The sequence below is a fragment of the Heloderma suspectum genome, chromosome 3 (assembly GCF_057233095.1).
Source record: "Heloderma suspectum isolate Gila_16-S chromosome 3, 16-S_ref, whole genome shotgun sequence".
In the NCBI taxonomy this organism is placed as follows: Eukaryota; Metazoa; Chordata; class Lepidosauria; order Squamata; family Helodermatidae; genus Heloderma; species Heloderma suspectum.
The window spans coordinates 264,968,051-264,983,977 of record NC_139460.1 but is presented as its reverse complement, the minus strand read 5'-3'; the positions used below and the strand labels follow the sequence as shown (position 1 = coordinate 264,983,977).

Below are 15,927 nucleotides of genomic sequence, written 5' to 3'. Positions count from 1 at the left end.
CAGTCCATCACACTCTCAAATCTCTCCACAACCTATGATGTAATATTGCAGTTATCCTTACCGATAAGCTTTACAAAACAGACATTTACAGGGTAGTCCTGTATACCAATTATGTGTGGACTGTAGATATACACTACTATGCCAGTGGAATGGCAGGCATATCGAACGCATACTCAGCTGGGGGTGGGGGCAGGGGGGAACTAGGCAGAAAATACAAAAATAGTTGGAAAAACAATAGACATGCCCACAATAGACATCCTTTCCTATTCAGCTTCACAGTGGATGACCTCAGGCTCTCTTTGGCTGAATGGAATACCCACTCCTGACCCAGGGAGGTAGTGTAGGGGGAAGAATGGAAGAGGGGTTGGGTGCTGGTGATTGAGCATCTGCCTGCTGCTCATCCTCCCCCACACCCTGGAGGATCTCCTCCTCTTGACCCTCCACCACGCTGAGAACATCAGACACCTCTGATGTAACATCCATCAGCGGGCTCCCCTCTTCCACTACAGAAGGAATGCTGCTCCTTTGGCAAGAGTGCTACTGCTGCTGTCTGCACCAGCCTCCTCAAACAGTGACCTCTGGGCACTGCGACTTGCCTCTGCTCTCTGCTGCTGTACTACACCAGGACGCACTATCCAGCCTTGGGGAGAGACAGCTTGGCTACCAGTGCTGCTAGTCCCAGCAGCACCCCACCCCCCCTGCCCCTGCCAAGACCCCGAAGATGCCTCATATTGGGCTTGCTTGCTTTGCCACATAGTGGAGTATTATTTAAATAATAGATGTAGTGCTTTGCCCACTGTATTTTGAAATGTGGATGTGTGTAGTGCTTTGCTTGATCACAATACAAGCACACACACACAGACACACACAAGCAAAAGAAAAGCAAATACAGAACTACCTACAAGCAAAGAAAAGGGTTTTTCATTTGTTTTGTTTTAGGGAAAAGATACAGAATTAAAAAATGGGAAAGAATACAGGAATTGAGATGGGTGGGGGTGCGGGAGAGAGCTGAGAATAAGGAAAGGAAGGAAAGCTCTCTCTCTCTCTCCCCCTCCCTCCCTCCCTCCCTCCCTCAGATCTAGCAAGAAAGACAGGGAAAACTACAAAGAAAGAGTTGTATTGAGAATGGGGGGGGGGGTGGAGCCAAAGGGCAAGGCAACTAAAACTACTTAATTTTTTCTTGATTTTTAAAAAGAAAGAACGAAAGAAAGAACTAATAAGAATGGTTGAATAATTCAGAAGGGTGGGGGAGAATAGCTCCATCAGAATAGCTCCGAAACTCCGAGTTGGACCAAGGCGCTTCAGCAGTGACCTGGTCTGATTTACTTTGGATCGCACCGAGGCACCCCCAAAGCGCCCCGATTCACTTCAGGATCCAGATTTGGCACAGAAGCGATGCACAGCCCTAGCTGCAACTTTGCCAACATTCTGCACAGGATTTTGAAGTATATCTCATTGTAGGACTCACCTGGGAAACTTTGGAGTAAATTGACATTCTGACTGGGGAAGCTTTAGAAATGATTGTTTTTGGTCATGCAAGGAAAAGTCGTGTGCTGGTGGAGGCCAGATTGGGGGGCTTCTGTAGCAAGAGTGGGGTTGTAAACTTGGTATGAAAAACACCTTCAGGGTATGGTGTCCCACTGAGGACTGTTGCAGTGAGGCTGGGTAAGTCCTTGTGTTCTCACACACACACACAACACAGTGGCACATTCCCCAAACCCATTTCCCCAAGAAGAGGTGCTCAGCTGCCTATGCCTTCTTCATACCACTGCCCTTGTTTAATTCTGGCTCCCTGTCACAATAGCTTGAAAAGGGAAAAGAGGTTTCATACTTCTATGTTTGCACAGCATCTTGTCCCCAAGCCACAGTTGTGAATCTCTATCCCCTCAGATACTATTAAATCTTTGCTTATACTATACCACTCCCTATCCCTTACATATCATTGTGCCTCCCAGACTGGGAATCACTGTTGTGGAATAAGATGCTTATGTAAGGAGACATGAAGGAGCTGAAGTAACTCATATGACCTCCTAGGATCAGACAATTCTGTTTCAACTTCTAGTTGTTTTTTTAATCCTCATTTAAAAAAATGTCCTTCCCACCCTTTGCTAATGGTACATTTTAAGAGACTACCATGAATTTGTATTAATGGATGTCAAGACGTTTAAGCTCTTAATATGAAGGTTGTAGGTGGAAGTTCAGGCACCAGAGTTTTGTTTTCCTGCAGCTCTTCCAGCTGTTTTCCTTTAACAAATTGCTTTGTGGTCCACAGGGCAGTCAAGACATTTGGACAAAGTTGTACCCTCACCACCTTGCGTGCAGAAGAGTTTGTCCTGACATCGGTCAACAGTGTTGTCATTGCAGAGCTAGTGGTCATGTTTCTTGAAGGACTGAAAGAGAGGTCACAGTATGCTGTGGCAATGCAGGAGAATAAGCAGCAAGGTAACTCAACAGAGCTGTTGCTATTAGATGGGGGGAGGGATCTACAGTAGATAAGGAGGCAAAAGTTAAAACAAAGGGAGAAAAGTACGGTGTGATAGTGTATTCTTGTACGACATAGCAATGAACAGGCACTTAAGGTGCTTCCAGGTGGAGGGAGCTTCCAATTGTCAGGTAGACTGAATCAGTGTGCCCAGTATCTACAATCCAAATGGGGACTGTGCCCATTGTCATGCTGATGATTCCTGGTCCAAATGGCACAGGCAGCACAGCAATGGGATGTTAAACCACTTATAGAACTACCAGGTCCTTAGATACTTGTCCTTTCAAATACTTCCTGTTTTACATACTGTTTTGGCGCTACTCTGGGGGAACACTGGTGACCAGGGGAGGATTGGTTTTGGCTCCTCCCTCAGCTGCTTGATTTCCGGTGCTGATTGTGGCTCCTCCCTTAGCTCCTTCTCTTGGTTGGCCTGATCCTGGGGCAGCAGCACCTCCAATCCACCCAGGGGCAAACTAGATGTGATGTGGGAGATTTGTGATAGGATCTTCACTCCCAACATCTTTTTCCTAAGTTAAAAAGCTGGCAGAGAGAGGTAGGGCATTTGGATCAAGACTGCAGTGCTGGTGGAAGGAAAGGTTCTCCCACATCATGTCTACCTAATTTGGCCCTCAGTTCTTTCAGTAACAAAAGCTCAGCTTGTTCGAGTGCCCCTTTATCATCCAGGAATGCTGCCTTATCCTGGTAAGCAGCCAGATGCCATCTTTCTCTGTAGAATATAGCGCACACCTCCAAGACAGGCCAAGCAACATAACGCTACAGCCTTGTTCACACGTAACGCAGTGTCTTATTGTAACTACATCAGCTGTTTTAAAATTTTGTATGTTAAAGATTTTATATCATGTGTTTATTATGTTGTATTTGTGGGCTGTAATTTTTGTGAACTGCGCAGAGAGGTTTGGCTATTGGGCGGTATAGAAATGAAATTAATGAAATTAATTGAAATGCAGTTGTGGTTTGGTTTCCAGATGACTCCACCGTTCTGGCCTTTAAGAAGGGGGATCTGCTGATTTTAACCCAGGAGAGAGGACTAGGAGAAAGCTACAGCTGGATCCATGCTCAGAATGAGAGAACGGATAGATCTGGGCTTGTGTCACAAGATGCCATCTATGTCATCCCTACAGTTACAAAACCTTCTAGTCAACTACTGGTAAGGAGCAAATAAGGCAATCCCTAACTCTTTGTTGAGGTTTTTAATCCATTTCATTTTTAGGTTTTATTATTTTATTATTTTAAACTTTGTAAACCACCCAGAGGAATATGTTGACTGGTTGGTATATAACCGTTGGAAATAAATAAATGATAAATAGCTGCCACCCCACCCTTCATTAATAACAGAAAGTTGCAGCCCACAACAAAAGTACAGAGGGTTTCTTGGAGAAATGGAAGAAGACAGCAGTACTGACTAGGGGGCTGCTAGAGCCTTTGGTAGAGTTGCCTGAGCTTGTCTGAGACCTTTTGCTAGCTTGGCTGGAGGCTTCTTAGTGTTGGGCAGCCTCCTAGGTTCCTAATAGAGCTTCTTCTGTACACCTGTCCAAAAGTGGGGAAGGGAGCTAAACAGGCTTTTCATAGTTTAAAGGCATCAGTGAGTCCTGGTGATCAGATGTATTGCCCCTTTTGTAATGTATTGGAGCCTGGAATGTCCACTTTTTAGGCCTCTCTACTCCCTGCCCCCAGTTTGTCCAGCATCAGCCACTACTGTTTCTAGTTGCTGCTTACTAGTTGGCTTGTAGAGAGGTGGGCATCTAGGACTGAACCATGTGCAGTGATTTTTCTCCAACAGTTGATTGAGGGTTTTCATTTCTCCATCTGGGTTTCCCTTCAGGTATCTTCCATTTTCATCTCCTTGGCTTCCTCTTTCCTAACTGCCACCAACTGTCAGCTCAGGGAGTTTGTCTTCTCCCTTAATTTGGAATTTCAAGATTTTCTTCAGCTAAGAATGTGCACATGCTGATTTAAAATACAAACACACACAAAACTGAGATGAGAATTACCTTAAAGGGGAACTTCTCATCTTTTGTAGGCTGTGGGGAACAGATTACCCTGATGCTTATTTTTCTGCACAGTTGTGTTTAAGTTCTAAACCAAGCATCTGAAACCTGATAAGTGCCCCCATATAACCAGGCAAGATCATTATCTGGGTATAGATAATTGACCTATTTAGGTATACAGTTAAGACCTTTCTTTTTTAGGCAAGCATTTAATCTCTAAGCCTGCTGGGAGTAGGTATTGTATGTTTCTCTCTCTCTCCCCCCACCCCCTCTTGTTGGTTGGGATAAATTATTTTACGTTTTAATTACGGTCTTATTGTTTTAAATGTATTTTTTGGCATTGTTCTCTCTTTGAGAATTCATTTTAAATTGAAAAGTTAACATTTTCAAATATCTAAAAACTGCAGCAGCATTTCTGACTGTATGAAGTAAATGGAATGGATCCTGAATTTTACATTGTGCTCTGTTAGGTCCTCTGCTAGTGCAGTGTTTGTCCCTGTGGGAATTCATTTGGAATTACTCCCATAGATTAGGAACATGTTGACCACCCTGTTAATCCTTCCCTGTGGCTTTTCTGAGAAGCATATGTTAGCAGACAGGACAGAAAGTGAGTATCCTGCTCACAGACCTTCCTTGAAAAATTAAATTTCTTTGCACATTGGCAACAACCCTTGGTTTAACCATGGGTTCAAACTCTGGGTTGTTTGTTTTCCAACAACCCAGAGTTCTGGATTCAGATGTCACATAGGCAACCCAGGGATGGGGTGTCTATGGGTTGTTAATTGCAGTGGAAGCATGCGTGTGTGTGAACAGAAACCAGTACGCATACTTGTTCCTGCAGCATTTTTGACAACCCATGGTTTGTTAACTGTGGGTTGTTGCCGACATGCAAACTGGGACAGTGTTGCCTCCATAGCAATAAACATGGAGTCTTCAAGTGGCCATATCTTTTTCAGAGCTTGCTGATGATGTCGCCTGAACAACGGAGGATGGCATCACTAAACTCTCGCATGGAGGAACCTGAGGAAGAGGAAGTGAAGGTGAAGCCATATACTCTTGAAGAATTTTCCTACGAGCACTTCAGGTATACCTTCCTGTGTTTTGTAGGACTCCTCTTATTCCTTGAAAGGTATGTTGCTTTTTGAGCCAACTGAGGATGAATCAACGATTATTGCACTCAAATCCATCATAGTTATTGCATCCTACCCCATCTTCTTTCTCTTGATTGAGTGATTTGATTTGTACCTCACTAAGAAAAATGGCACTCAAGGTGGCTTACAATCACAAAATGTGATGGAAATGATTATGGAGCTGGCCCCTCTTGGTATTTCTTATCTGCAAAGATGTAGAGGACACAGCTCTGTGAACTACACCTATGCTGTACTGTCCCAGCCAGCACTTTCCCCATATTCAGCAGAGCTGGCACCAATCTCCTCTTGGCAAACTAGGGAGAAAACTGATGACCTAATTTTAAGAAGTGCTTAGGAAACCTGTTTTAACATTGATATCAACAAAATGCAATAAAACATAGAATGAAATGTCGCTTTGAAAGCACCTTTTGAGGGATATAACCCAACAGGCACCCTGCATGGTAGATATTAAATCATTTTGAGGAGTATCTGGGAAGGATCTGTGAGCAGACAAATTGTAAGGATCACAGGACCAATTTTTTCAAATGCACTTTCTGCTGACCCCTGCCAAGATCTGCAATTTTATTCCACTCATTGGGCCTTGTTGCCATTTGAGCCAACAATGGCTTACTATCTTCAGGAAGCTTGATGGGATTTGCCTGGTTGTCACTGGATTTTCATTTGATAGTAATTCATGCTTGCCATGAGGTAGTTTTTAGATGCCTTAATTATATGCTTTTTAAAAAGTATTAATTTCATCTCTAGCAAGCATTTGTGTGGTCTTATACTAACATGTCTTTAAGAAAGCATTGCTGCTTTGCCTTTGAAATGTTCTCATTGTCTGAAGTCTTGCCTTTATTCCTGATTTAACACTGTACCATAATCTGGGGGAGAGACACTAGCTCAGGGGCAGAGCACATGCTTTGCATGTAGAAGTTCCCAAGTTCAATCCCTGGCATCTCCAGTTAAAAGTAACAGGTAGTAGGTGATGGGGAAGTTCTCTGCCTGAGACCCTGGCTGGAGAGCTACTGCCAAACAGGCAATGCTGGGTGAGATGGAAAAATAATCTGACAGTGTAAGGCAGCTTCCAATGTTATTAGGAGGCTGGAAGAAGAATGCCCAAAGGCCCTATTCTAGAACAGAAAAGGAGGGCGCCTAGGCTTCTGTCAGTGTACGTACACCCATGTTTGGCTTGACACCTCTCTTACCATCCTGTTTAAGGGCCAAGGACAGCATGGGACCTGCTTCCACATGGCTGAATCTCACACAGTGTCGGGTGGGCAAGCTGAGAGGCAGGCCAACATTTCAGCAGGCCCAGGCCGCCCATAGCAGTCCAACCTGCTCGAGTGACAAGTTGCTCAGACAGAGGATCCAAAGACAGCACTTAAGGCAGGGGTCGAATTCCATTTCAGAGAAGCTCTTGAAGGGCCACATTCTAATGGTGGGCAGGGCCGAGGGCAAAAGTGGCGGGCCATAAACCCCAAAATATCAGCATATTTTAGCTTAAAACTCTTACTGCCAGTAGCTAAGCATTAGAGAGGCATTTCAACCTTTTAAAATGGCAGAAAACTGCACAAAAGCAGGGAAATCACAAAATTATTGGTGGCTGGTGGAAAGGGGCTGGGGCCAGGCAAAGGGAGCGTGACCTTTCAAGGAGCTCTTGAGGGCCAGATTTAGCCCCCGGGCCTGAGATTCTACACTCCCGAGTTAAGGCTTCAAGCTTCTGGGGTAGAGTGGGGGGGGAACTCAACCTCTGGCACCGCTGTTGGGGAGGAGTGAATGTCGCAGAGGCAAGAGCACCTTTCAGTCACCTCTCTCAGAAGCAACACCTTGTAATGATTGGGGGATCCCCCTATTGTTGTGGGACAAGGAACAAAAAAACTCACGATGTCTGGGATTTCCAGGCTATTGTGAGATTTGGGCCTGGGCAAAATTTCAGGGATGCCCATACTTTTATCACAGGATGCAGAGATGGCCACTGACTTGGATGGCTTTAAAAGGGGATTAGACCAATTCATGGAGAATCTGGTGTGGAATCCTGCTAAATGGCAAAGGTTCCCACACCCCTGTGGTCATGTATGAACCAGCCCTAAGGATCTGGTACATGATAGCGGTGCCAGAGAATTTTAGATCAGATCCAGGCTCCAGTTCTCTGGTTCTCTCTGTTACATTTTAACCTGTTACAGGCAGGCATGAATCAGAATGGCAGACATGATCAGGCAGTGCTTTGAGGCAATGTTGCTCTTTTGTCTTTATCCAGAGTTCCCGAGAAGGAGTCCATCAGCAAGGCTGTCTTACACAAGTCCCGTGGGCGGAGTCATCTGTGGGCTCACTCTCGGGAGCCCCTGAAACAGCCCTTGTTGAAGAAAGTGTGCACCAGCCCAGACCTCTGGGACTTGGCTTGCCAGACCTTCATTGATATCCTTTCTGCTGAGGGTAATTTATTCACTGAGGGATGGAAGTGAAACATTTTCCCTGACCTCGCTTCCATGTTACTGTTCCTGACATGGAAAAATTCCTAGTAGAAAGTGAAGAAGGAGCTGCTTGCATGGTCCATGGCTTTCTAATTTGTGAATCGTTTGACATGTTTTGATTTATTTGGATTCAGAAGATTAGGAGTTAGGTGAAAGAGGATGAAGAGTAGACCCGAGCTCCAGGTGACCTATCAATTCAGTTAGCCATGTTGGTTAGTCCGAGGAGAGAAATTTACCGACAACTGTATGTATTGTGGTTAATGTGATTATTAGGGCAAGTGAAATGATGATGCTGAGAACAGCTGGGAAAAGGGGAGAAGCACTGCTAATGGGTAAGAGTGAACTGACATGTTTGCCAGGCAGTAGTCTTGATTATCATATCTAGTTGTCACTGAAGGGCTCATTCACCAGGGGTTCTTTGAAAAAGGAGGGCTAGGGTGCTTTCAAAACTAGCTCTGAGTTGATTTGTAATTGTGCATCAACCCTGTAAACCTTTCCTTATCTTTTTGCTCACCTATCATGAGATACATGGGAGACTACCCCTCAAAGCAAGAGAGATCCCGTGTAGAGCTCACTGACCAGATATTTGTAGCAGCAATCCAGGAGGAACTTCTGCGTGATGAGATCTACTGTCAGATCATGAAACAGCTGACAGAGAACAGCAACAGGTAGCAAGGCAAAGCATTTCTATGCATGTCCTACAAGATAGTTGCTTTTAATTCAAATGGATATGTACGTCATTGTCAGCAAAAGAACTACTTGACCTATTAGCATATCAGAGGCAGCTGGCTCCCAGAATCTCTGTACTGAGCAACAGCAGAAGCCTTTATTCCAGTGACAATCACAGAGAACTCTGGAGTCTGAATAGCTGTTGGGTTAGGTAAAGAATCTTTTGTATGAATATTGATATGCAAAGTTTTGAAATTATTTGTTGAACCTACAGGTACAGCCTGAACAGTGGTTGGCAGTTACTCTGGCTCTGCACAGGCCTTTTCCCTCCTAGTAAATCCTTGCTGAAACATGCTCAGAAGTTCATGGAGACTCGTCAGAAGGAGAACCTGTCTTTGGACTGCAGGCGTAGGATCCAAAGGGTGATGAGGTATAGGGGCGTTGTCAATCCTGTGGGTGGCTTTGTGTTTTCCATTTCTCGGGTAACAGCAGAACCCCACCCTGTTAACAGTACAACCTGGAAGGAAAGGTTATCTAAGATATATATAGCATATAACCTAGTGTACAAAAATTATGAAAGGTAGAGCCTTTCTTTCATGAGGAGTTGGTGAATTAGGTCTCCTCAGCCCATAGCCATGTTGCATTGTTGCATGTCACCTACGTGTTCCTATTTAAATATTGCAATGAGTACCATTTGCCCTCTCTGATTTCTCTTTCTCCCCTCACTCTCTTGGTCAAACTACATGTTATGTTGGTTGCATGGCTAGCTTAATATAAGGGCCCCCTTCTCCAATTTTCATTGGGATTGCAGCTAGGGAGGGAAGTCTTAAACCTCCTCTTTCCATGTGCTGCGCTTGATGAAAATTGGGCCCTCTGTGTCTTAAGAGGGGGAAAAAGACATGCCTGCTAGCTATGCAACTAACATAATGTGGAGTTTGACCCTCAGTCTTGCTTCTGCCTGTAGTGACAACTCTTGTAGCATCTTGTTTCTAGAAAGCTGTCCTGATTCCCATCTCCTGATTTATCTATGATTGATGGTGACACCATTTGCATCATGAAGCCTTTTCTCACAACAGCTGCCACACTATGCATTGCTCTGAGTTTTTGTTGGCTTGAGGGAGGAACGTGAACTCATCTGAAATGTCTGTGTAAGAGGCTGCATACCTGCCATTCAGAGCACTTGATTTAGTAAACTCTTTGCACCTCCAAGTGAGCAAATGACCACCTTTGGGAGTTCTGTCTGTATTGCTGTTTTTCAGGAGTGGCTGTCGGAAGTGGGCCCCACACAGCGTGGAAGTGGAAGCAATTCAGAAGAATATCACGAAGATCTCTCACAAGGTTTACTTTCCAAATGATACAGAGCAGGTGAGGCTATCTCCCCTACCTACCCATATCTATTAAATGTATTGGGGGGACTGTTTTTCATAGCCTACAGTTAGGGGTATATGGATTCTGTAAAATCCGTTCCATCTGTGTTTCGTGGATTGTCAGGTGCCTTTCGTTCCGTCGTCCGCCCATCAACGGAATTGGATTTTTTTTGTTTCCAAATTTGTGCAAATTCAGACGTGTGAAAATGTGCAGATCCCCCCACAAATGTGCATTTTCATGCTTTCGCCTATGGGGGAAATGTGCATTTTTGGCTGGTTTTGCATATTTTTTAATGATGAAATTTGTGCTAAATTCGGGGAAGCTAGAAAACTGGTCCGCAAGTCTGCGGAATCCACCTGACAGGGGAAAAGCTGATCCGCTGCAAAATTCATGGGTCAGAGTCATGAAAATCTGAACTCATTTAGTTCCATTGTAGATTTCTCCAACATCCCTTACCTACAGTCATATGCAATCTGATACACAATACAAAAAGCAAAAGGATGTGGGAAGGGAAGAGGAAAATAAGCAGTCAGTCAGGTACCGATTATTACATAATGTTGCATAATTGTTATAATGACCAGGTGAAATGGCCACTGAGGGAGACAATTCTGGGAGGGGAAGTGCTTTGTTCGATCAGACCAGTTCACCACTAGACCAGCACTGTCTTTGCCAGTGATCAGTCAGAAGTCTGAGAAAATCACCCAAATAGGATGATGATGATGGCTATCTCCTGTCGTTCGTCCTCAGTATCTGATGATCACCCAGAGACTCTGTCTCTCAATAAGGACAGCTATGTTTTGCTTCACCAGCTTCTAGTGTAACTCACAGCCAAGGGGGCAGATGTCCATCTCTTAGCAGACCCATTCATCATGCATTTTGCACTCTATTCCCTGTCCTTGGGTCTACTAAGTTTGGTGACCACTCTTATTTTCTAGGTGTTTGAGGTAGGAACAAACACAAAAGTACGGACTCTGTGTCAGACTATTGCCTGCAAGATGGAACTGAGTTCCTGGGAAGGATTCAGCCTGTTTGTCAAGATTGCAGATAAGGTAATTTGCCACAGAGCGCAGCAGTATGAAGCAGATTTTTTTAATGAGCTCTCTTGGTCATATTTCCACTGTGAACTCCATGTGATAATAAGATGTATTAAAACTTAATCTTATAGGCAAGAAGACTGGGTTTTGCCACTCTGCAGCTTTCACTTAATTTCTATTCTTTATACCTGTCCTACATGCCCTACAGTCTTAGCCATGGGACTTACTGACATCACATCTGCTTGGTTTTCTGAAACTTCCTTTTACTGCAGCGGGAACTCTGGGGATAGACCTGGTTCGTTGCGCTAACTCAGCTCCCATTCATCCATCCCTTCTAGGTGATCAGCCAGAATGAGGCAGATTACTTCTTTGACTCCTTGAGACAAGTGACTGATTGGATGCGGAAGAACAGGCCAGGCAAAGAGGGTATGGAAGTGGGCAGATGAATGCTTCAGAATTGAGTTTAGCCAGGAGCAGCTCTGGATTATGAGGAAAGGTTCTGTTCGAGAATTCAGGAGACAGCCAGTTTCATTCACAGGATTAATCAATCCTCTCTGAATTGATTATCATTTCTCTCTGGTGTGTTGTCTGTATCTACTTTGGAAGTGGAGGCAATGAGGTGTCTCAGCTGGGCGAGAAGGCTTATTTAAAAATAGTTGGATTGTGCCTACGAGGATCTGTCAGCTGTAGTATTGTTAACTAAATTATTTCAACTTGCCACATCAGATGCTGGCTTGGTGGGTCTGGTGACTGCCTGTTCTGCTCTCATTTGTTCATTGCAAGATATCAAGCACATGCCCTTAAAGGCGACAACAGAGCAATGTTGTTTCTTGGAGAAATCTAGAAATGTACCAGCTTAAACCTTTACAGTGAAACAGGATTTGCTGGATATAACCAAATCCACCAAATGCTTACCCAGCCTCTTTAAAAAAAAAAACCTTGACCATGATTCTACAGCTTTCTTAAACTGGTCATTCCATTACTCACATGGATATATTCCTCATAAGGATTCCTTACTAGGACTGAGCTGAATGTTCATGGGATTAGTTTTCTGCAGTGAAAGGTACAAGTTGTCTCTGAAAGAGCAGTGCTCCAGAAACGGGGAAAATCTAATTTTGCTGAAAAACTGGGATCCCTTTTCCTGTCTTGGCAAAGTATGTGTCAAGACAGGGAGGATCCCACTGTACATAGCACTGCGAATGGCAACTCTCTTAAAGTGGTAAGTGCGGGAGGATCATGCTGCACATGTTGGCAGTGTTGCAGATGTCCTTTCAAAGTGGTAGTTAGTTTCCACTTTAAAGGAAACAAACGTATTGGCTCCCCCTTGAGAGATTGCTGAAATGGAAGAATATTTTTCCAGGAGCAAACTGTTTAAGAAAACTCATTTCAGCGGAATTCTCTTGCTTATTAATGTAATCTGTTCAGCCTTCCATATATACTGATTGCTACTGGTCTATAACAATAGAAAAAATATTACAGCACAATCCTATTCATGTCTACCTGGAAGTAAGTGTAATGGGGCTTATTCCAAGGTAAGTATGTATGGGATTGCAGCCACTTCCTTTTCATAGCAACCTCTCAAATCTTTGCTGATATAAGATTCTTCATCATTTTTCTCTCAAAAGGCTAACTTTTGAGTCTATGTTGTCTTAGTTTCTTGTGTAAGAGAAGGATTTTAAAGCTGCCTTTGTTGATTAATATTGCTATTTTAATGCATGTCATAGTCACCTTTCAAGACTGAAGATGTAACTATTTAACAGTTGATAAAGAGTCCTCTTTGGGGGGGAAAAAGAACCCTCAAATTTCTTTTTTGAAATTTGAGTCAGATCACTCAAAGTTATTATCTCCTCCAGATAATAGGGATGTATTGAATGGGGATGTATTGAAACAGAGATGTATTTATGGGGCAAGCTGGATTGTTTGAATCCTTTTTCCTATTGGCCAAGGAGCTTACTACTGCTGATGGGGTGAATGCAAGCTGGCTCCCTATCCACTTCTGTCTGGATGCACCTGTCAAGTTCTTTTCCCCAGGCAGTTCCTCACAGGCAACTGGAAGGAGCGATTACAGGATGTGTTTGCAGAGGAATAGGCAAGAGTCTGTTGCATTTAGTTATCAAATGTGAAATGCCAAGGCACAATCGATCTCTGAGTGCATATCTGGGGAGGGGGCAGGAAAGGCTAAATGTTCCCTGTTTTAAATGTCTATATCTGTGCTTTCCTAGTGGTTCCCATCACTGTGAATTACCAGGTATATTTCATGAGAAAATTATGGCTAAATGTGACTCCTGGGAAGGACCTGAAGGCTGACTGCACCTTTCATTACCATCAGGTAACAGGGCTGACTTCTGTAGCATGCCACTGATAGTAATAACAGTCATCATCAGGTTTCTACAAATTATGGCTGGGTTTTGGCCAGTAAGTTGCCTATTTTTAATGTTCTGTTTAAGAAATTTTACTACAAAAATGAAGGAGCCCTGTGGCATCTTAAAGACTAACTTTTATGTGACATGACTGCAATCTTATGCATACATAACTGGCATTAAGGTCCTTTGAATTCAGTGGTGTTTGATTCTGCATGAACAGGGTTGTGTTTCCACCAGCGATTTACTCCAACCTGGCTACGCGGTGAGGTCTCTGTGTTTCCATGACATCGTGGCCATTCAGCACTAGCCCTGCATTTTGTCGCAGAAAAAATGCTTCTTCTGAGACTAGTTATAGTCCAACTTTTCCAGTGTACTTTGGCTCTATTACTGACCTGTTTCCTCCTGGGTTCAGTATCATGGTCCTGCCCATGGGGTGTATAGCCCGGCCCTTGTGGATGTGTCGCTTGTGACCTCAGTGACCCAACCCTTCCCATCCCTGTTTTCTGGAAGTTTCATTGCCGTTTTGGAGCAGGATGCTGAGGGACCAACTTTTAAAACATCATTGAAAATAAGTGCTTGAACACTAGTGCATATAAGCCTGCTACCGTGGGCAAGCAAGTACTCCCACTACAGCCTGAAAATCAGGTTTATCTCAGGTCGCTTCCCCAAGACTACATGTGGGGAGGATCCACAGCTAATATTTCTTTGTGTCGTTTGGACCAGGGAAATGATGCTGCAAGCATCATAGTCTAGTTTCCATATTACATGCTTAGTCGCTATCTCATTATCACACCATTGCACAAGTCTTCCATCAATACACATAACCTCCACGTCAGTATGTTGCTATGACTCTATCCTGGAATAGCACTAGCATGCATTTGCAGTGTAGCACATTTTCCAGAACAAGTCCCCTTGACCTCAACAGGAGTCAGCAGGCACCCCTGGACTAATGCGCTATTGCACGATAGTGCTATTGTGTGATAGTGCAAATGCATGTTAGTGCAATTTTGTGACTTGCGCAATAGTGTGATAATGAGATACTGACTTAGCGTGTGCCTGTTAATGCAGTAGTCCTAGGGGTGATTCCTAATGCAGTAGCCTGCTATTTAGAGGGAAAGGAAAAAAATGGGTGGAATCGGGTATATGTCTGGGAAGTCTACTCAGGAGTAACTTCCACTGTGGTCAGTGAGGCTTGTTCCCGAGATTGCCATTAAGGGGAGTAGAGCCTGGAGGGGGGAGCCGCTTTGTTAGGTTCAGCAGCCCCTGCCAGTCCGATGACGTTCACTTCCAATCCCCCAGCCCACACAGAAGTATGTTTATGTCAGCGAAGGAGGGGGGGGGGACTCAGCAAGAGGAGGAGGCGGGGACATGGATGAGGTAATCAGACCCAACCCAGACTCCACCCAGCCATCAAGAAAATATTTTGATTATTGCTCGGTGGAAACAGCACAAAGCTCCAGGCTACAGCAATGATAAGCTGGGACTTTAAGCACTGTGGAAACTGGAAAAGGAGAAGATGCGATTGGGGAAACATCGCAACAAAGTTGCAAGCCAGGTGAAGCCGATAGATAGCATGGAAACACACCCCAGGTTTAGTTTTTAAAACACATTGAGTTTAAACAAAGTATTATCTTCAGCCAGCTCAAATGCAACTTTTCTCTTTTAATTAGGAATGCTAACTACCTTTTCAAGAAGTGTTATCATTTAAACTGCTAGCATGAAGTAGGAACCACATCAAAGGAAATGAGAGAAGTAGCCAACCTCTGCTTGATTTTTTTCCTTACTTCTATTTCATTTGTGTTTGGATTTAATCTCTTGCAGTTAGGAAAAGCCTCTCAGTTCTAACCAAGAAATTAGAATTGAGAAGATTTTCCTAACTGCAAGAGACTAAATACAAATAAACCAAGAGTTGCAGACCGAAAGAGAGAATCAAGCTTCACCTTCCATTTCTCCAGCTTTATTTGATCTGGGTTCTCTGCTTGGTTCCATTGATTAGTATAGAGTAACTGCCTTAGTTTACCTCCATACCTTTTGCATTTAAGATAACTTGTCTCAAACTACTGTCAAACTTTAATATCACCTCATTCACTCATCAGAGCAGGGAGAGCTCTTAATTACCTTAGCAAGTGTTTTTGTCTAAGCCTGATTATCACACTAAACATATTGCACATAGTATGAGGAATTGCTTATACAGAATAGTGGGTAGGAATAAGGTAGATCTCTTTCGGATACACAGGTGTGGGTAAATCTGAAATTGTGCAATAAAAATATCACATTGTGCAATAAAAATATCTTCCTTCATGCTGGGCAGGGATGACTCTGCAACTTAATTAAATGAAACATTTTTAAGGGTGATAGGCTAGCTAGCTAAGCAAACATGCCTCAAGAATGTGTCTAC

General features: G+C 43.7%; 1 protein-coding gene across 5 annotated transcripts in view; it reads left to right on the top strand.

The window, feature by feature from the left end:
- MYO7B (myosin VIIB) overlaps positions 1 to 15,927 on the top strand; it is a 99,364-nt gene that overhangs the window by 69,727 nt on the left and 13,710 nt on the right. For 4 of the 5 annotated variants that reach the window (XM_084846739.1, XM_084846737.1, XM_084846738.1 and 1 more), the window contains 10 exons: positions 2,273 to 2,442; positions 3,469 to 3,650; positions 5,448 to 5,575; positions 7,882 to 8,039; positions 8,610 to 8,763; positions 9,039 to 9,194; positions 10,024 to 10,129; positions 11,068 to 11,181; positions 11,505 to 11,592; positions 13,389 to 13,495. In XM_084846739.1, the coding sequence (XP_084702865.1) occupies positions 2,273 to 2,442; positions 3,469 to 3,650; positions 5,448 to 5,575; positions 7,882 to 8,039; positions 8,610 to 8,763; positions 9,039 to 9,194; positions 10,024 to 10,129; positions 11,068 to 11,181; positions 11,505 to 11,592; positions 13,389 to 13,495 (1,363 nt within the window). The remainder of the gene's footprint in view (positions 1 to 2,272; positions 2,443 to 3,468; positions 3,651 to 5,447; positions 5,576 to 7,881; positions 8,040 to 8,609; positions 8,764 to 9,038; positions 9,195 to 10,023; positions 10,130 to 11,067; positions 11,182 to 11,504; positions 11,593 to 13,388; positions 13,496 to 15,927) is intronic. The other variant, XR_014789535.1, reaches the window with a different exon arrangement.